General features: G+C 45.6%; 1 protein-coding gene across 1 annotated transcript in view; it reads left to right on the top strand.

Moving 5' to 3' along the window:
* The first annotated feature begins 11,630 nt into the window (after positions 1–11,630).
* The window catches only part of LOC139565432 (noelin-2-like), a 113,815-nt gene continuing 103,320 nt past the window's right edge, over positions 11,631–22,125 (top strand). The window contains exon 1 of the mRNA XM_071385771.1: positions 11,631–12,195. Within this exon, the coding sequence (XP_071241872.1) occupies positions 12,139–12,195 (57 nt within the window). The 5' untranslated portion in view covers positions 11,631–12,138. The remainder of the gene's footprint in view (positions 12,196–22,125) is intronic.

Below are 22,125 nucleotides of genomic sequence, written 5' to 3'. Positions count from 1 at the left end.
GTGCTGTCTGTCCCTCTCCCACCCAGGGGAGAGCAGAACCAGGGACAGGCATACCTTCATTACTACACAGCATTCTCTGCCTTGATGTCTGCCTCCTACAAACACTCACAAACACACATACTCATGACCATTAACAGATACAGTACGTAAGGCACACACTGTGAATCACCAGAGCTCCACATTTCACATTTTCTCCAATAGTACACACACACACACACACACACACACACACACACACACACACACACACACACACACACACACACACACACACACACACACACACACACACACACACACACACACACACACACACACACACACACACACACACACACACACACACACACACACACACACACACACACACACACACACACACACACACACACACACACACACTGTGAAATAGAGAGAGAGAAAGTGGCTCTCCTGCAATGAGGTTGGGATTGATTCTAGTCACACAGAGCTGGGGCGAGATGAGCAGTCACTCTGAATAGGCCCGGCAGTCAAATAATACAGATACGAACATCAGAGGAATAATTGAAGAAAGTGTTTTATATGTAAAAGACAGAGAGGGATGAAGTGGAATTGAATCCCAGAGGAAATGAGGAGGGAGGTGTGTCCCAGGAGACAGACTCACAAAGGCTCTGGCATGTTTGAAGAAAATAGAGGATAATTAAAGTGGTCAGTGCCTTCCACAGGCCAGAACAACACTCAATCTCTCTCTTTTTCTCTATCTACCTTTCTCTCTCTTTCTATTTTCTATCTGCCCCCCTCTCTCCCCTATCTTTTCCTATTTCCCATATCTCTCCTTCTGTTTCTCAATCTCTCTCTCTCTCTGTCTCCCTCTATGTCTGTCTCTCTCTCTCCCCTCTTACTCTGGGTTGACCTCAATGTCAACCCAGACCTCCATCTCCCTCGTCGCACACAGGATTTCACTCAGTCGCTCTACCACTTTCACCCTTATACGGCCCAATGCGTGAGCAGTGGCACTTCTCCTGACCCCTCCACCATCTGTCTCTGTGGAAGATGGGATGGAGAGAAGAGAGGCAACCGGTTTTCAAATGGGACTTGAACCCGCAGGCACTCCATTGAGTAAACAATGGAAGAAAGTTTTCTGACTGAATCTCCCTCTTTCGCTCTCTCTCTCTCCCTCCCTCTCTCTCTCTCTCGTTCTTTCTTTCTCTCGCGCTGCATTCTATCAAGCGTGTCGGCATGACAACAACAGGTCTCCATGGCGACGGTGTGCCCAGGCGATTCCTGTGCTGCTGGTCTGGTTATGTACCAGTGCTCCAGGCCTCCCCCAGATCCTGGTGGGCTAGCCGCTCCAAATCAATAACTCACTCAAGGAACTCACTCAAGGCCAGGATAATTCATACATCACTCCTGTATGGCTCTGCTTTTTAAAGACCCCAACCCATATAACCCATATTGCAAACAACCATTCGTGTAAATGCATGACTGGAAAGTCCCGAAGACATTTCAAACATAGAAAAGAAATGAGAATTTGAGTGTGGAGAAAGCCCATGTGCAATCCCAATGGTAATCATTTCCTACTCTTTCACAGACCATCATTTAGCTGAAACACAATCATCAACAAAAAACATTATCCCTGACTAATCCATATGACTAAATCAATGCCTTACAAAACCAATAATCATTACAAAATTCCTCCATGTGGTCCATTTAAACCCTTCAGATTCCCCAGCCTTCCTTTCCTATTACCATAGCATGGCCATTACTCTCCCCCATGCCGTGTGTGGCCGACGCAGCCTGACAGGAGAGCACAAATAAATCCCATGTTCCTCTCTGTCCACTCTGCTCTGCTCAGTCGCCATAGATGATTTCTCCTCCGTCTCCCTCTCTCTCTCTCTCTCTCTCTCTCTCTCTCTCTCTCTCTCTCTCTCTCTCTCTCTCTCTCTCTCTCTCTCTCTCTCTCTCTCTCTCTCTCTCTCTCTCTCTCTCTCTCTCTCTCTCTCTCTCTCTCTCTCTCTCTCTCTCTCTCTCTCTCTCTCTCTCTCTCTCTCTCTCTCTCTCCCTCTCTCTCTCTCTCTCTCTCTCTCTCTCTCGCTCTTCCCCTCTCTCGTCCCCCTTTCTCTCTTGGTCCCAGTGTGTTGATTGGTCTCTGAGTGTACGGAGCAGGAAGATAGGATAAATACTGAGTCAGTGGCCATGAACAGCTCTCTCAGTCACCCTGACATGAAGGGAAGGATAATCATCTGCCAGCCATGAGAAAGAGCCCATGCAGTCCTCCTAACCACAATGCACCTGACACACCTCCCCTGGTAAACACACTGGCTCCTTCCTTCAGGCCCTAGACGTCTCTGGTCTGAACCCTTTAAGACATGAGCCCCAGAGAGTTTCTCTCTTTCTGTTTATCTGTTGGCTTTGGAGATGCCTGAGCTACACTAGGCTGGTTGTGGTTCCAGACCTTCAGAGACGAATCATTTGGAACTGAGACATATATGATTGAAGCAATGAATGTTGAATGGGGAGGAGTTGGCTGAAGTACAAACAGATGTGCAACCAGTCTAAACCCCCCGACCTACGTATTTTCTTCAACGTGACTATTATTTCTGAATTAAGCCAGTCTTATCCTGTCACTAACCCGTTATGTTTGGTGTCTACACATCCTTGTATACAGTGATAATGTGCTTAAACAAGTGCTGTACTGTGTGCCCTCAGATGGAGAATCACAAGCCACAATGTACTGTAACGCGGCAACATTCACAACATACAGAATACAAATGCACACACAAACACACATTTGCCTGCCAATCCACATTCACAGGCACACATGCATGGCCACCATCACTCAACAAACAGCTGAGCACACACACTGGGGCTAAATGAGGGCTGCTGGTATCTCTTGCGGCGTTAGGAGCACTGGCGCGACTCTTCCTCTCCGATTCTGAAAGCCGTATCTGTATCAGGAACAGCAAACTGAAAAAGCAATTTGCTTTGTCACACAGAGACATGCCTGACTACACTGAATAATTACACTGTAGCTCTGGAAAGAGCAGATCTCCTTTTATCTAATGAAGGCCTTAAGGGGAGGGAGAGTGCATGTGTGTGTGTGTGTGTGTGCGTGCGTGCGTGCGTGCGTGCGTGCGTGCGTGCGTGTGTGTAGGATAAGGGTTAAGGAGCTGGTCCATATAATGGCCGGTGATAATGGCTGACCCTGGCCATGACCCCACTCTCTGTCTCAGGGGGAGTTGGGATATGCAAAAAACACATTTCCATTTCATGTGTATAATTCACACTTTTACATGTGTGAAACAGGACAAATATAAGCACTCACCTAATTATGATTTGTGTGTGTGCGTGCGTGCGTGTGTGAACATAATCAAGAGAGAAGTGTGTAAAGGCAGATAAGGAAGCGGCTCCATTGTATCTGTTCCAATCACAATAATGTCCCTTGCTGCTCCCTCTCCTTTCCACACAGTTGCAATGCAATATATTGATTAATCAAATCTGCATGTAGCCTCTGGGCCCGGGCTGTCCAGTCGCAGGTTTGGAGAAGGGCCCTGATTCAATAATGCAAAAGTAGGCTGAAGAATAAAAGCCCTGGTGCATGGCCTCAGACAGTAACTCCAGAGAAGTGCTGAGTTCACACTCCACACTCTGTGGTCTAGCTGCTCCCTGTGTGGAGGCAGCCAGCCAGACAGCCAGGCAGCCAGGCAGCCAGCCAGGCAGGTTCTGGAGCACCGGCAGACTGGGACAACACTTCAGAGGCCAGGGCAGAGATAGGAGACCCACAGAGGGCACACACCCACGAGGGGCTGCAGGGAGAGGTTAAAGACACTGTAAGACTCTGGGTCACTCTCAGTTGTGTGGCCAGTGTTCTTCTCCTGGCTTCCAACAGGGGAGGCACATTTTGATACTGTAATCACCAGAGTTTTAGCTCCAGGGCTGGAGAGGAGGGACATTTTGTGACTGTAATCACCAGAGTTTTAGCTCCAGGGCTGGAGACGAGGGACATTTTGTGACTGTAATCACCAGAGTTTTAGCTCCAGGGCTGGAGAGGAGGGACATTTTGTGACTGTAATCACCAGAGTTTTAGCTCCAGGGCTGGAGAGGAGGGACATTTTGATACTGTAATCTCCAGAGTTTTAGCTCCAGGGCTGGAGAGGGACATTTTGTGACTGTAATCACCAGAGTTTTAGCTCCAGGGCTGGAGAGGAGGGACATTTTGTGACTGTAATCACCAGAGTTTTAGCTCCAGGGCTGGAGAGGAGGGACATTTTGTGACTGTAATCACCAGAGTTTTAGCTCCAGGGCTGGAGAGGAGGGACATTTTGATACTGTAATCACCAGAGTTTTAGCTCCAGGGCTGGAGAGGAGGGACATTTTGTTACTGTAATCCCCAGAGTTTTAGCTCCAGGGCTGGAGAGGAGGGACATTTTGTGACTGTAATCACCAGAGTTTTAGCTCCAGAGCTGGAGAGGATGGACATTTTGTGACTGTAATCACCAGAGTTTTAGCTCCAGGGCTGGAGAGGAGGGACATTTTGTGACTGTAATCACCAGAGTTTTAGCTCCAGGGCTGGAGAGGAGGGACATTTTGTTACTGTAATCACCAGAGTTTTAGCTCCAGGGCTGGAGAGGAGGGACATTTTGTTACTGTAATCACCAGAGTTTTAGCTCCAGGGCTGGAGAGGAGGGACATTTTGTGACTGTAATCACCAGAGTTTTAGCTCTAGGGCTGGAGAGGAGGAACATTTTGTTACTGTAATCACCAGAGTTTTAGCTCCAGGGCTGGAGAGGAGGAACATTTTGTTACTGTAATCACCAGAGTTTTAGCTCCAGGGCTGGAGAGGAGGGACATTTTGATACTGTAATCACCAGCGTTTTAGCTCCAGGGCTGGAGAGGATGGACATTTTGTGACTGTAATCACCAGAGTTTTAGCTCCAGGGCTGGAGAGGAGGGACATTTTGTGACTGTAATCACCAGAGTTTTAGCTCCAGGGCTGGAGAGGAGGGACATTTTGTGACTGTAATCACCAGAGTTTTAGCTCCAGGGCTGGAGAGGAGGGACATTTTGTGACTGTAATCACCAGAGTTTTAGCTCCAGGGCTGGAGAGGGGTAGACAGAAGGAGCAAAGGCATTGTGTTCTCTTCTTATTCAGTAATGTCTGTGTGTTTAGGAGCAGGTTTGTGGATGGTGGTGATGTAAAGCTGTAAATCGATTGTTCCGGGAGGAGCGTGAGTAAGCCGTCAGTGACAGTTTGGAGTATTTAACTTCATAATGAGGCTGAATGTGCAGCAGTTCACTGCTCCGCGACTAAGCTGCTGTAATCGCTTCTATCTGCTTCATTATGTAAAAAACATTCCTTATCCTCCCAGTCTGTCGCTCCCTCTCTCTACTCCCTCCCCTCTCCTCTCTCGCTCTCTCTATAGGCCCCCTGCAATGTAACCGGCACGGTGCACGGAACTGCAGGGTAGAATGAGAGAATGAGAAGAGGAGACATGCTGGGAGGAACCAACCTGAAAGGCAGCTGCTGCTAGAGGGTTTCAGTCCAAATGGCTGAGAGAAGGAGAATCCTGAGAGACGGAGCACTGAGAGAACGTTAGAAGCAGGAACTCAGTGTTCTTGGTACTGTGTGCGCTATATAGTAGCAGACAATGTAAGACTCACTCCTTCACCTAGCATTACCAAGGCCGCTTATGTGACCTCGCATCAATGGTTCATGTTCACACCTATCCTACACACACCTGCACACACACACACACACACACACACACACACACACACACACACACACACACACACACACACACACACACACACACACACACACACACACACACACACACACACACACACACACACACACACACACACACACACACACACACACACACACACACACACACACACACACACACACACACAGAGAGAAGGGTATGCATGCATGAGCTGGTTGAGAAACACACTGTCAGGAACTCTGCTCTGAGCTGGGAGAGGAAAAAGCTTCAGATACATGACAAACCATGAAGCTACTGCTGTTTCAATGGAGCAGGAAGAAACAGGGGAGACAAATGTCAACAACAAATAGCTGCTGGTTTCTGTTGCCGTGGGCGACATGGACTTTGGTTCCTACATGTTTCTCTCCTACTGCATTATGCATCATCTTTTCATCCAATTAAACACAAACACAGGCTACAGAGCACAACGCAGGGAGCATCTCCCAGCTCTGCATATTCTGCAAGAATTTGTGTGTGTGTGTGTGTGTGTGTGTGTGTGTGTGTGTGTGTGTGTGTGTGTGTGTGTGTGTGTGTGTGTGTGTGTGTGTGTGTGTGTGTGTGTGTGTGTGTGTGTGTGTGTGTGTGTGTGTGTGTGTGTGTGTGTGTGTGTGTGTCTGGGATGTTTGAACTTGAGATGATAGACTGTTTGGCAGTCTGTGTCTCTCCTCATTTCTCCATGTGTCTGGGAGGTAGATGGTAGAGGTCAACACTTTGTTTTGTTCTGATCCACAGCAGCTTTGCTCTGACCAGAGTTCTGTGTGGTCTAAATGAAGATTGATTTGTGTGTCTGGACTGGGCTGGGCTGGACTCAGAGACAAAGCATTACAGCACCACTGTATAACACCTGCCTGTGAACCTGGCGTGTCCTTACCCCGGTTTCTGTGTTAACGTGCAGGTAGTGCATGCCAAACAGCCCAGGGGAAGGTGTGAAACGCCATGTTTAATTCTCTCTTCAGCCGGCCAATGAGCAATCCGGCTTTCACACCTTTCCCTTCCTGCCCCTTGCAAATAGCCAACGCTCTGGCAACCAAGCACTCTATCACCTCCTGCCCCAGAAGATTTTGGAGAGACTTATGGACTCATTTCAGGTGCATTCAAGTTAATATATCATACTCTGTATGTGAATATTATAATGGAACAACAGGGCTGATATGGCAGTATTCAGTATTTCAGCTGAGATACGAGCAGTGAGGAAAATAAATACACCAATTTTTCAATGGCTGTGTAGTAGGCACCCTAGAATGCCTGGAGAGGTACAGCCACAGATAGAGTGACCTTGTTCAGCTATTTACACTGCTGGATGAGTTTGACCTTGAAATAAAGGACACAACTCTGGTGCTGAAGAATATTGCCTCAAGAAAACAATTACTAGGTCTGTAACGAAACAGTGTACGTCGATACCGGCAATTTGAACTCAGGGGAAAATAGTAGAAGGGAGGTTTTGAATTTCAATGTAACAGTGAACTATTTTCCTTCAGAAGGTGTGTGTCTGTGCGTGTGTGTGTGGCTGGCATCATGAGGGCATGTTATGTTGCATCCTGTTGGCAGCAGGATGACAGTAAATCCATGCCAAAGATTTGAGTTCTCCATCAGATTATCTTTATCCGCTTCATGCCCATTGGAATAGTTAATAACGTTGATGGAACATTGTGGAAACTCTTAGCAGGCATATGGTTCTCTAGCTCCCATTGCGTAATGACTCCACAGTAGCCACATCACAATAGTGATTTCATAACAAAGGACAGACAGACTGACTCAGGGTTGGGATCAGTTCAGTTTTCCATTCAGTCAATTCAGGAATTCTCTCTCTGACACAGGAAAGCACAAATAAACCCCATTTTCATGTCTGTCCTTGTGCTCTGCTCTGCTCTCTCTCTCTCTCTCAATCTCTCTCTCTCTCTCTCTCTCTCTCTCTCTGTCTCTCTCTCTCTCTGGAGAACTATAGACCTCTCACTTACTGACTCGATTCTCTAGTTTCTTCACCTCCTTTCCAGCTTATAGTACAGTCCCTAACCCTTCATTCTCCTGCTTCCGGTCTGATCCTTCTCATCCTCATAAGAGATTTTAAATTCTCCTCACTTTCCCATCATTTAGAGAGAATCAACTCCTGAAAATTTTAAATCTATATAATGATATGGTTGGCAGCGCTGGTTCAGTACAAATAGGCCCACCTGGACTGCTGAGTTTTAATGCTTGAGACCCATGGTTGTTGAGACCTATCGTTGTACACAGCAACGTACACACACACACACACACACTCATAAACATGTTCACAGACAAAATTGACAAAATAAACATGATTCAAAATGAACATCAGAGGGTGATGCTATGGGTTAAAGTCATTTTAGACAAATGCAAAGAGCATGAACCTTCTGGCCAGAGGGAGAGAGTGAGAACAGAGGGAGAAAGGGGAAAGAGAAAATGCAGATTTCAGCTCCGAATCTACTTCACAGAGTGCAGCAGAGCATGAGAGGGAGAGAGACATAGGCTGACCGACCAGCTCTATGCCTGAGAGGACTTCCGGTAACTGTTTTTTCCCTTCTCTTTTCTCTTGCCTTGCCTGGTCTGGCTTGGAGATAAAACAGAAACACGCTGCCTCCTTGACAAATGGGTCATGTATTGTCTTCACCTACTTCAGAAATATCCTCCAGCCCCCAGGACTGTAGATAGTGACAGGTGAGTGAGTGGAGAGACGTGGAGAGAGATGGAGAGAAGAGAGCTTTAGATGAATGTGTTAATACAGTATATTTCCTCAGCATTGCCATTAGCCACTTTGCTGCTGCCACTATGACCGCACACAATGACTCAACATCACTTTGACTCTTCCTTTCAGGCAGGAGCCTAAGCTATTATTCACAACCACATACCATACTGTATGTATCCAGGGACAGGCTGGAAGGAGAACTGTACTGTACCCTGATGGTACTGCAACTTGGATTCATGGGTAATGACAAAGAGACGCAGTAACAATGACAGAGCTTCCTTGTGGTCTTTAATGGTCGGTCTTTAATGGTCGGTCTTTAATGGTCGGTCGGTCGGTCATAACCAGCCAACCAGACAGTGTTATAGCAAGAGCCAACAATACGGCAGTGTCTGTTCTGTGTATCTCTCTCTCTCTCTCTCTCTCTCTCTCTCTCTCTCTCTCTCTCTCTCTCTCTCTCTCTCTCTCTCTACCACAAGCTCTTTCCATGCATCTGTGTGCTCCTGCTGGGTAAATGAAGGGGCGTGCATCTGAGGGCAACAGCAGGCGGATGTCTTACACTGGTTTTACCCTATACAGTAACCTACTGTACCCTGTACATGGCACTCATAATGATAGGTATAATGTTCCACATGTCATGTATTGAGAGTGACGTAGCATAAACAATTAGGGTTAGTGAAGAGGATACAGCATGTGCCAAGTGCAGTAGACTGCCAAGGTTCCAGCCCTATCATATGTAGTTAAGTAACACTTGAGCCATTCATAGGTAATTATAGGCAAGGACGTGAAGTGGCTTGTTGTTGGATGTAACTTTGGAAAGCGGTGAAATTTGAAAGTGAAGTTGAGCGCTACTACTGAGGAGGAAGAGCGGAGCGGGTATTACTGAGGAGGAAGAGCGGAGCGGGTATTACTGAGGAGGAAGAGTGGAGCGGGTATTACTGAGGAGGAAGAGCGGAGCGGGTATTACTGAGGAGGAAGAGCGGAGCGGGTATTACTGAGGAGGAAGAGTGGAGCGGGCACTACTGAGGAGGAAGAGTGGAGCGGGTACTACTGAGGAGGAAGAGTGGAGCGGGTACTACTGAGGAGGAAGAGTGGAGCGGGTACTACTGAGGAGGAAGAGTGGAGCGGGTACTACTGAGGAGGAAGAGTGGAGCGGGTACTACTGAGGAGGAAGAGTGGAGCGGGTATTACTGAGGAGGAAGAGTGGAGCGGGTATTACTGAGGAGGAAGAGTGGAGCGGGTACTACTGAGGAGGAAGAGTGGAGCGGGTACTACTGAGGAGGAAGAGTGGAGCGGGTATTACTGAGGAGGAAGAGCGGAGCGGGTACTACTGAGGAGGAAGAGTGGAGCGGGTATTACTGAGGAGGAAGAGTGGAGCGGGTACTACTGAGGAGGAAGAGTGGAGCGGGTATTACTGAGGAGGAAGAGCGGAGCGGGTATTACTGAGGAGGAAGAGTGGAGCGGGTACTACTGGGGAGGAAGAGTGGAGCGGGTATTACTGAGGAGGAAGAGTGGAGCGGGTACTACTGAGGAGGAAGAGTGGAGCGGGTATTACTGAGGAGGAAGAGTGGAGCGGGTACTACTGAGGAGGAAGAGTGGAGCGGGTATTACTGAGGAGGAAGAGTGGAGCGGGTATTACTGAGGAGGAAGAGCGGAGCGGGTATTACTGAGGAGGAAGAGCGGAGCGGGTATTACTGAGGAGGAAGAGCGGAGCGGGTATTACTGAGGAGGAAGAGTGGAGCGGGTATTACTGAGGAGGAAGAGTGGAGCGGGTACTACTGAGGAGGAAGAGTGGAGCGGGTACTACTGAGGAGGAAGAGTGGAGCGGGTATTACTGAGGAGGAAGAGCGGAGCGGGTATTACTGAGGAGGAAGAGTGGAGCGGGTACTACTGAGGAGGAAGAGCGGAGCGGGTATTACTGAGGAGGAAGAGTGGAGCGGGTATTACTGAGGAGGAAGAGTGGAGCGGGTATTACTGAGGAGGAAGAGTGGAGCGGGTACTACTGAGGAGGAAGAGTGGAGCGGGTACTACTGAGGAGGAAGAGTGGAGCGGGTATTACTGAGGAGGAAGAGCGGAGCGGGTATTACTGAGGAGGAAGAGTGGAGCGGGTACTACTGAGGAGGAAGAGTGGAGCGGGTATTACTGAGGAGGAAGAGTGGAGCGGGTACTACTGAGGAGGAAGAGTGGAGCGGGTATTACTGAGGAGGAAGAGTGGAGCGGGTACTACTGAGGAGGAAGAGTGGAGCGGGTATTACTGAGGAGGAAGAGTGGAGCGGCTATTACTGAGGAGGAATAGCGGAGCGGGTATTACTGAGGAGGAAGAGCGGAGCGGGTATTACTGAGGAGGAAGAGTGGAGCGGGTATTACTGAGGAGGAAGAGCGGAGCGGGTATTACTGAGGAGGAAGAGTGGAGCGGGTACTACTGAGGAGGAAGAGTGGAGCGGCTATTACTGAGGAGGAAGAGCGGAGCGGGTATTACTGAGGAGGAAGAGTGGAGCGGGTATTACTGAGGAGGAAGACCGGAGCGGGTATTACTGAGGAGGAAGAGCGGAGCGGGTATTACTGAGGAGGAAGAGCGGAGCGGGTAGCGCAGGCCAGGGTGTTCTATTATTCATACCGTGTTCAGGATGGCCGGAGGCCACTAGCTCTGGCTGTCAAAAACTAGAAGAATCTGAAGCCCACCAGAGTCCTGATGCACACACACACACGCACACGCACACGCACACGCACACACACACACACACACACACACACACACACACACACACACACACACACAATTAGCAACATAATTAAAATATTTGCATGCTTATTTATCTAAACTCCAATTCTGGGAAATCCCTTCGAATTACATTGGCACCTTAATTTACAATTTAGAAGCGGATGAGAGCTAAATTGATGGCATTATGTTGTTTTGACAATCACCATCCGGCTCTTACACAACGCCACATCAGCACCAATCAGCGTTAGTGTGCAGATAACAAGGAAGTCTATTATGGCAATGCGTTCCGTTAAATGTCATCCCTCTCTCGCGTTCCGTGTATCTGTCATTCTACTGAAAATCCATACAGAGCAGCAAACAACACAGTCTAGTCAATAAAGCCCCCCCCCCCCCCCTCTCTCTCTCTCTCCCGCACACATGCACGCACGGGCGAGCTGGGCTGCAGCAGAGTGGTACTTCTTTGAATCAGTTGCCAACGCATCGATGTGCTGCTCCTAGCGTCGTCACCTTGCAAGCACAGAAGTCACCTTCCAACCTCTGCGACTTTCTGCCCCTGTCATTAGTTACTATACCATTGAGTCCCGTGCTCATTTACAGGTTAAAGGCATTGCCTTTTTCTAACAAACATATCGTGCGTGAAATATTTTGTATTTGATTCAGCGTTCACTGTCAAAAATCTGCTGTCCACTGATTTGTGTTGGTCATAAGGGAGGAGGAGGAGGCGCGAGTCCAAACCGCACATCGCTGATCATTGTAGCCTACAGAGCTAGAGGGCTACTCTGCGTCCGTGTGTGGAATTAACCCAGCGCACAGACCGGCTGGTGATGAGGTTCGTCGTGTACACTCGACAGAGCATTGACAGAATCCCTCTCGAGCTGAAGAAACCGCCCCAATAAGGACACAGGCAAGAGGGGAAGAGCAACAGAGGAGCTGGTGTCGGCTGGAACGCTGTCATTTCGGAAAGAATGCATCTCTTCAGTGCCATGTTCCTACTAGTGATGTTAGCTGCCATGCCCTGTGAGGTAAGAACACGCGTACATCTCATATTTAAAGTGCTCTTTATTTGTTGCATAAATGCCGGCCATTGGGGGTACAGAATACATATTCTAGGACTTGCCTGTTTCTATTAGACATGCCAATGTGCTTGAAATCAATACTTGAGCAAGTGTGAAGAAAATCACGTTTAGTGGAATGAGTGTGAAATACACAAACGTGTTAGTGCGAACGTGCCACACAATGACTCCAGATATGATTTTAGATTATTCCTCTGTATTATTATTCCCCAGTCGTAAGGAAAATGTGTAGGCTAGTCAAATCTCACATCTGTGGCCGTCTGGCCTGGAATACAGCAGCATGGATTCAGAGGGGCAGGACAGAGAGAAAGTTGAGAGAGGAAGCGACAGAAAGGCTCTGGGGCTTCTCTGAGCAACAGAAGTCTATATTATTGCCGGCACTGTACATCACGCTCGAGCGAGCTTGTGCACAATCAAAGTGTGATTTGCGAATGTGTGGACACACGTGTCAGGTTCAGTGTTAGTAAGAGGATTGTAATGAGCGCTTTTCTAATGCCCCTTCAAACGCTAACCTATGTTCCTATGTTCCGTGGTGAATGGACATATCTGTAGGCCTATGTCCTGGAGTCATGTATTTGCGGCTACGTTGGACCAGAGAAGCACTAAGTACATACCTTTCCATGAAACGATGAGCTCTGAAGTGACAGTTGTAAATTGAAGTGAAGGAAGGTAAATTATCTGACCCAGAAAACATTTGAAAGTCCAAGAGACGTGAATAATTTGTTATTGCGGCTTCAGCTGTCAGACAAAATAAGTTCTAGAACATGTTTACATGCTTAATTCAAAAGTCAAATATTTAAAAAGTTGGACATTTCAAAAAGATGTCTGCACTAACTGATACTGTAGCTCATAAAAAATAGCACGTTCGATTTGACGTTGAAGTCTATGCGCCTGTATCAGCACCATGGACAGCGCTTCAGAGTGCCTTTGCCTAAAAACAGTATTCGGTAATCCTTGTGTTGACCCTAAACCCTTAACCCCAACCCTTAACCCTTAATCTTAATGATAACCCCTACCTAACGCTAATAGTTGGGACTTCCCAAGGATCCCGGGTTTTAGTTGGGACTTCCCAAGGATCCCAGTTTTAGTGTGTAACAGTTTCCAAACCCTTTGTTTTGTTCTCACAATCACCAGGTAACACATTAATGGTCAAGAGTAAAGCTTGGGATGGACCTACAGTTGAAATAATATTCTCTGGCATGCCAGGCCTGACCCCCAAGTGTAGAATGTTATGTGCATCATTTTGCTGAGTAGATATGCCCCCTGAGAGTATCCTGACAATCACTCATGTTTGGGCAGGATTGATCAAATATCTTTTGAACCCCCAAGAATGTTCTGAGAATGATATGACTGTATTAACCATATTGATCAATAGCTGCAGATTTATACACTATTCTGACTGTGTGCAAACCAGGAAATGAAAATGTCTGCTGTAGTTCATTTCTAATACACAGTAGCACTGAGAGAGCATCCTGCTCTCCAGAATGAGTATGTTGTCTACTACAGAGGTGTGCCATGTTTACTGCCATGTCTACGTGCTGCGTTGAGACTTGAGCTGACCTTTTCCCAGAAATGGATCCGATGCTACCTGTCCTGAGGCCATGCTCCTTTCAAACGGTGGCGGTGACAATGAGACCCTACTGAGAGAAGCAGGTGGTGCTGTCAGTGACAGGAATGGATGTGCAGAGCACAGCCAGTGGTATCTCAGTGTAACACAAGACTTCATCTCTGTCCTTGTGCTCTCTCTCTCGCTGTCTGTCTGTCTGTCTGTCTGTCTGTCTGTCTGTCTGTCTGTCTGTCTGTCTGTCTGTCTGTCTGTCTGTCTGTCTGTCTGTCTGTCTGTCATGCATACCCTTCTCTGTGTGTGTGTGTGTGTGTGTGTGTGTGTGTGTGTGTGTGTGTGTGTGTGTGTGTGTGTGTGTGTGTGTGTGTGTGTGTGTGTGTGTGTGTGTGTGTGTGTGTGTGTGACCTACTGATGGAGTACTCGGTCCTGTTCAGTAGTGACAAAACATTTGGAAACAGACTGAAATGGGGGCTTACTACCTGGACCTGTCTTATTTTCCTTCTGAAAAATGTTTTGCTATGGTATGCCCCCCAGTACGTATGCCCCCCAGTACGTATGCCCCCCAGTACTTAGGAAAACACTGGTTTGCGTATCATATGAAACCAACTGCGGAGAGACATCTTTAGCCGTCTGTTTCACCCTCTCCAACATGGTCCGTTACAGTGGTGCACTGTCTAGCGCTGACGCTCATTGGAGTCACAGGGCAGGAGACAGTAGGCAGGTGAGCCCCCAACCATAAGGCATAAGGACCTGAGGATGTGTGTGTCCCAGACTTACTCTCAGGAGATACAATCATCTCTCTATCAGTGGAACTGTTTCCCCGCCTCCAATGGCTCATAATTGGCCTTGGGGGACAGTTTGTTGTAAGTGTTTACATTAAATATTTATCAACCCTACAGAGGGAAAAAAATATGGCGCCACCCATTTCCCTAACGTAGCCTAGCTCTGCAGACATAAAGAATTTATTAACTCTTCTGGCCGCATCTTCCGACTGATAGGAAGTCTCTCTACACTGGAGGACTTTGGATATCTCACTCATATGTACACATCTTCTCCACACACAGTCTCGGCACGGGCCCAACATTAAATATGCACTATGCTTTAATGAGACACATGCACTCACTGGCTCTCTGCTTGTGTTTGTTAAGTACCCACAATACACAGGAGTCCTGACAGCCAGTGATACAGACGGACACCTGCTCGACCTTGGCGCTGCCTCTGTATGTACGCCATTGTTATGGGGTATGTTGCATCACAAGATGACTGACACCCTGCATGCACTTTGCAAATGTGCGTCTGTGTAGCAGTTCATATTTATGCATGGTGATCTTTGAATTCTACTTGTGGGCTGAGCAGAGAATACATGTATATTTCAGCAGATAAAATGGATGGTAATTATGCTGTTTAGAGAAAATTTCACAGCAATGAAATATAATTGAAAATGACTGCACAATACATATATATTTAAGGTTTATTTTAAATTGGACACATTTGCAGCTAAAAGCTGAATTTCAGCATTCATAAGTAAATCAAACAAAACATGTGAGATGCAGTACACAATATCACAGTTAAGGCAAGGCACCACACCCTAATAGGGTCATGTTTTCCCTTATTCATATCACAATGAACTTCTACCATTTAAATAAAAACACCAATCTACATTTTTTTTGTGTGTTACAACGTTTCTGAAATATTGTATTAAAATATGCAAACTGAGGCAATATCTAATTAGATCTGCTAATATTTCCAGGACTGGACTTTGAGCGGATTGTGGATATATACTTTTTTAATTCTTTCTATTTGTAAATTACTAAACCATGTGGGTAAACAGCATTTTTGGTGAAAAAGAAAGAAGAAAATTTTATCTAAAATCTATATTTGACAACATATGAACAATTCCCTCTGTACAAGTCTGGGGAATATATCTCAGTTAACCACACAACATTTGGTGAATGCAGGTGCGTCTTAAACTGAGATTAATTAAAGCTGAGATTAATTAAAGCTGAGATTAATTACTTAGCATGTGGGAAGAGTCTGACGTTCAGGAAATGGTAGTTAAAGAGAAGTACAAGGAATTTAGTCTACCAATCACCGAACACCTATTTAGAACTAATATGATCTCTTCAAAGTAAGTTACTACATGTAAAAAAGTTTAGAACGTTCTCTATGAAATGGGCTTTTAAATTATGTGTGATGTCCATTTTAAAATCTCAAAATGTACACTCCCGTTCAAAAGGCTCTAACAAGAATAGAAAGAGGAGTGGGAGGTCCCAGTGCACAACTGAGTAAGAGGACAAGTACTTTAGAGTGTCTTGTTCTCAACTGGCAGCTTCATTAAATAGTACCCACAAAACACCAGTCTCAATGTCAACAGTGATGAGGCGACTCCGGGATGCTGGCCTTCTAGGCAGAGTTCCTCTGTCCTGTGTATGTGTTCTTTTGCCCAGCTTAATATTTTATTTTTATTGGCCAGTCTGAGATATGGCTTTTTCTTTGCAACTCTGCCTAGAAGGCCAGCATCCTGGAGTCACCTCTTCACTGTTGACATTGAGACTGGTGTTTTGTGGGTACTATTTAATGAAGCTGCCAGTTGAGGACTTGTGAGGCGTCTGTTTCTCAAACTAGACACTCTAATGTACTTGTCCTCTTGCACATTTGTGCACCGGGGCCTCCCACTCCTCTTTCTATTCTGGTTAGAGCCAGTTTGCGCTATTCTGTGAAGGGAAATCTTCAGTTTCTTATCAATTTCTCACATGGAATAGCCTTTATTTCTCAGAACAAGAATAGACTGACAAGTTTCAGAAGAAAGTGCTTTGTTTCTGGCCATTTTGAGCCTGTAATCGAGCCCACAAATGCTGATGCTCCAGATACTCAACAAGTCTAAAGAAGGCCAGTTTTATTGATTCTTTAATCAGTTTTCAGCTGTGCTAACATAATTGCAAAAGGGTTTTCTAATTATCAATTAGCCTTTTAAAATGATAAACTTGGAAAAGCTAACACGACATGCCATTGGAACACAGGAGTGATGGTTGCTGACAATGTGCCTCTGCACGCCTATGCAGATATTCCATAAAAAACGGTTCAGTTCATGACTGGATCAGGTAGATCTGCCACCTACATGGCCTCTTGGCCGAGGCAGCCATTTGTTGTAATCCTGGAATTTTGCAAGCTTCTGAGCAAAGGATCTGCAAAGGTGGGTGCGGCGGGACTGCAAGGACAGGTCATTGCATCCAGAGTCGTAGGAGGTGTAGGTGGGGCCCATGATGATTTTGGTTGCTTGTCGTTGTATCTTCTCCAGTTGGTTGTGTTGGTGGGCTGTGAGATCTGGGTGCCAAACTGGAGCGGCGTACTGGAGCCCTGAACGGACAAAGTAGGTGTATACTGTCAGATGGCCTTTGGGGGGAGATTGAAGTGGCAAAGATGGTTCATCATGAAGAGCCTTTGGTGGAGATGTGGAGAAGTGTGTGTCCCATTTTAGGTTTATTATTTATTTAAAAAAAAATGTTTGTCCTATTGTAGGTTAGCTTGGAATGTCACACTAAGCGCTTTGGCGCTGGACACCAACTCAAGTGTGTGGCCGGACATGGATAATGGCGGACGTGGGTCAGGATTGTGACATGTTTCCATGTAAAAATTTCAATTTATATAATAATGGGAATATTTTCTCAATTCAATTTAATATTATGTAAATACTTTGTTCTAATTTGTATAGTTCTTTGATTTGCTAAATATCTAATGTGTTTTTAAAACCGGTACTTTGATGATTAGTAGAATTACATTTCTGGAGACGTTTTTACATCAAAATGCCTCTCTAAAAGATGCCAATGTTACCAGGTATCTGAACAGAGCTCAATTTTCAACCTACTTTCATTATCTCCAGCACAATACCAGTGTCTACATATGTGAAAACAGAGCGTTTTGTACAAAAATATTTAAAGTTCTATTCGTTAACATCATATAAAAAAGTGATTTTCAAACAATATGAGATTCATGGTGATGTGGGGAGCAAGAACATACAGTACCCTCCCTCTGGCTAGAAACTCGTAGCATTTAAAAAACAACTACTTTTAATCGGACCCTGTGATGTCACAGAGAAGCATTTTTTTGTGACCTTATCTTTTTATCCACAGACAATAGAAACACGCGTGTAGAATTGTAGATGCTGATTTGGTGCTGGAGATAGTGAATATTGTAACGTGGATGCTGGGAGTCAAGAAGCAGATGGTAAGTTTAATTTAACAAGAAACATGGAACGATCCAACGTAGGAGTAGCATCTTGACATGAACAAAACAATACTGCCTGGGGAAAGAACCTAAGGGAGTGCCAGATTAAGGGGAGGTAATGGAGTCCAGGTGTGCCTAATGAAGCGCAAAAATAAATAAAAAGGCTCTCTAAGGTCAGGGCGTGACAGTAGGTATAAGGATCATATGTTTCTAGAGGTAATGCCGGTTTAAGGATCACGTCTGTTCCTAGAGGTAATGCAGGTTTAGGGATCATTTCATTAGCTAGAGTTAATGCAGTTTTAGGGATCATTTCATTAGCTAGAGTTAATGCAGTTTTAGGGATAATTTCATTAGCTAGAGTTAATGCAGTTTTAGGGATCATTTCATTAGCTAGAGTTAACGCAGTTTTAGGGATCATTTCATTAGCTAGAGTTAATGCAGTTTTAGGGATCATTTCATTAGCTAGAGTTAATGCAGTTTTAGGGATCATTTCAGTAGTTACATGTAATGCCGGTTTAGGGATCATTTCAGTAGCTAGAGTTAATGCAGTTTTAGGGATCATTTCAGTAGCTAGAGTTAATGCAGTTTTAGGGATCATTTCAGTAGCTAGAGTTAATGCAGGTTTAAAGATAATTTCAGTAGCTAGAGTTAATGCAGTTTTAGGGATCATTTCAGTAGCTAGAGTTAATGCAGGTTTAGGGATCATTTCAGTAGCTAGAGTTAATGCAGTTTTAGGGATCATTTCAGTAGCTAGAGTTAATGCAGGTTTAGGGATCATTTCAGTAGCTAGAGTTAATGCAGGTTTAGGGATCATTTCAGTAGCTAGAGTTAATGCAGTTTTAGGGATCATTTCAGTAGCTAGAGTTAATGCAGGTTTAGGGATCATTTCAGTAGCTAGAGTTAATGCAGGTTTAGGGATCATTTCAGTAGCTAGAGTTAATGCAGGTTTAGGGATCATTTCAGTAGCTAGAGTTAACAAGTGACAACAATAAGGGATCGTACTCAGGGATCGTACTATTTGTACTCAGTGTATTTTTTTGGCTTTCTGTTGTCGTACATTTCCATGCAATCATATTTCTGAGACCTCACCCCAATGTCAGCAGCACACTCAGTCCACCAATCAAGCCCCTAACTGTTTCAATTGGATAAGTGTCATGAACTGGCTGAGAAGCTGCATTACATCTAGGAAAATAAATGATCCTTACACCTGCATAACCTCTAGGAACAGAAATTATCCTTACACCTGCATTACATCTAAGAAAATAAATTATCCTTACACCTGCATTACATCTAGGAAAATAAATTATCCTTACACCTGCATTACATCTAGGAAAATAAATTATCCTTACACCTGCATAACCTCTAGGAACAAAAAGTATATTTAAACCTGCATTAACTCTAGCTACTGAAATTATCTTGAAAACCTGCATTAAATCCACTTAAGTCAGTGTAGATGAAGGGGAGGAGATGGGTTAAATAAGGATTTTTTAAGCCTCGAGACAATTGAGACATGGATTGTGTATGTGTGCCATTCAGAGGGTGAATGGGCAAGACAAAAGTGCATTAGAACGGGGAATGGTAGTAGGTACCAGGCGCACTGGTTTGAGTGTGGCAAGAACTGCAACGCTGCTGGGTTTTTCACGGTCAACCGTTTCCTGTGTGTATCAAGAATGGTCCATCACCCAAAGGACATCCAGCCAACTTGACACAACTGTGGGAAGCATTGGAGTCAACATGGCCAGCATCCCTGTGGAAAGCTTCCGACATCTTGTAGAGTCCATGCCCCGACGAATTGAGGATGTTCTGAGGGCAACTCAATATTAGGAAAGTGTTCCTAATGTTTGGTATACTCAGCTCAGTGTATGTTCCTTCATTAAAATGTTTCATTTGAAACGTTATCAAAAACACAGTAAGCACTTAGCAAGTCTTTGCAGATCTAAACTACAGATCAGAGTCGTCAACACCACAATCAAATCTAATTATTAAATGACTTTGAACTAAACAGAGGGCTTGGGAAGTAGAGCTTTGGGGGGTCTTGAGAGACTTCAGTGTTTCTATAATTATTTTAGTTTAATCAGTGGCTGTCTGCTGAGGGCAGGACATCTTTACATGTACTTGAAACAACCTGTGAACACAACACCGCTTACTTACTGATATGAGAGCACGAGTGCAGTGTAGTGTTCCCATAGGAAAGACTGGTGCAGACAGTGGGGTGTATTTACTGTTTGAAACAGTCTGGCCTTGAAGGCTGTGAGTGATGGAAGTTACCACTTGCTTTGGTGTTTTTCCCTGTTCAAACGCCGAGCGCAGTGGGCGAGAACGCCTAATTGGCTGTCATTCTCAAAGAGGAAGACAAAACTTCTGTAAATAATTCAAAAGCTTTATTTCCCTCCGTAATTTGTTCTATCCCCTGGCACCAGGGAGGCCGATAAACAATAGGCTGAAATAGACTGTCTGTTTAGGACTATTTATAATGCTCCTCCTTGTTTGAGATGGAAATGATGTTAGCAACAGAAATTGTGCCACAGTTGGAGTCATTTGATTGTAAACAGCTAGCTACACAGAGTGAAGATAGCAGTTCACAGAAATGTACAGTATGTCTCACTTTACTTCACAAATAAGTTGAGTTGATTATATTTAAGAAGGCAATTTCAATTTAATTGAAATGCAGATTACGCTGCAAAGGAGTAGAAAAGCAGAGTAGAAAAGCATTGTTGATTTCGTGGAATTTTCTGCGTGCAGCCTTTGTCTGCAGAGTCACATTCAGGGTTTTCTATTACCCTGGCATTTTGAACAGAGACAAAACTCACACAGAGCCAATCATAGTTGTACAGGACAATCTTTTGGCGTTTAATTGGTCCAACACAGACATTGAGAGGACACGCAGGACAGAACTTAGCCCAATCATAGGGCAGCAGGACAAACAGCTGGCATGGCTATCGTCCAATCCCGATCAGCTCCCAGCTGACCTGGTAGTGGGACCCCGTGCCGGGAAATCTCCTTTTTTGATGCTTGTCCAACGAGAGGAAGCAGCATGACGACCATTTAAACCTCTCCCTGGGCTCTGCGGAGGCTGCTGTGATTGAACCACTCACAGGCTAAATTCCTGTCCTTGTCTCCCGGCCAGGAGGCGACTACACAATCATCTTACCAAAACAACACGGACACATAAACCTTATAAAACCACTCCTTTTTAACTTTCCCGGGCAATGAAATGGTTTACGATCAGTGAACCTGGGCTGTTAAAATTCCTATAAATTCCGGTGGAAGTGACAGAGGGAGCAGTTGGACGGCATTCAAATAGAGAGAGAGAGTGAAAGAGGGAGAGGGAAGGGGCATTGAAGTAAGAGAGAGTGTCCTCCTTGCATTGCTCTGGGGACCCAAGGACGCTGGTAGGCAGGCAGCGCAGGGCGGATGGACAGTACGTGCTCTGCCTAACAGCAGCCTAAACCTCCCAGCCAGCCACACAGGGAATTAGACAAATGAAAAGCTGCGGGAGAGAGGGGTGTAAATCTCCCAGGGAGAGGAGAGGACACGCACAAGGCTCGGCCTGCATCATGGCTCCTCAACCTGGAGGAGACGACACCCCGGACACTGGACCCACACTGGATCCTCTCTCCATCCTCCATCCCCCTCTGTATGGGCTGTGCCAATGGAAGTGGATGGAGTGGAATGAAGTGGGCTAGTAGGCATATACACACAGACAATTAGAGAGATATACAGTATACAGCTAACACACACACGCACTGATTGGTGAGATGGTACCTCTTGTCATGTGCAGTGATACGTACACCTAATTATAATGTTGTGGTGGGTGACAGACAGAAACAATCATGTTGAGCAGCATGTGGGCGAACAAACAGGCAGTGATAGATTGATTAGTCTCACGCCCGCCACCACATTCACGTGCTCTCTCCATTTAGAGTCATATATCGAAGTATACCGCTTCACAGTCTGTGGCGGATAATGAGCTAGCATTGTGCTTGATTCATGGCTGCTTGAGGAGATTGAATAGTGTGTGCTTTAGTGTCATAGCTGATTACTGTGGAGCTTGAAGCAGCGCCAGCTAATGAGACTGTATTGTCTGTGCC

This window comes from Salvelinus alpinus, chromosome 36 (assembly GCF_045679555.1).
Source record: "Salvelinus alpinus chromosome 36, SLU_Salpinus.1, whole genome shotgun sequence".
NCBI lineage: Eukaryota > Metazoa > Chordata > Actinopteri > Salmoniformes > Salmonidae > Salvelinus > Salvelinus alpinus.
The sequence above is the reverse complement of the archived record's forward strand: the minus strand, read 5'-3'. Positions and strand labels throughout refer to the sequence as shown.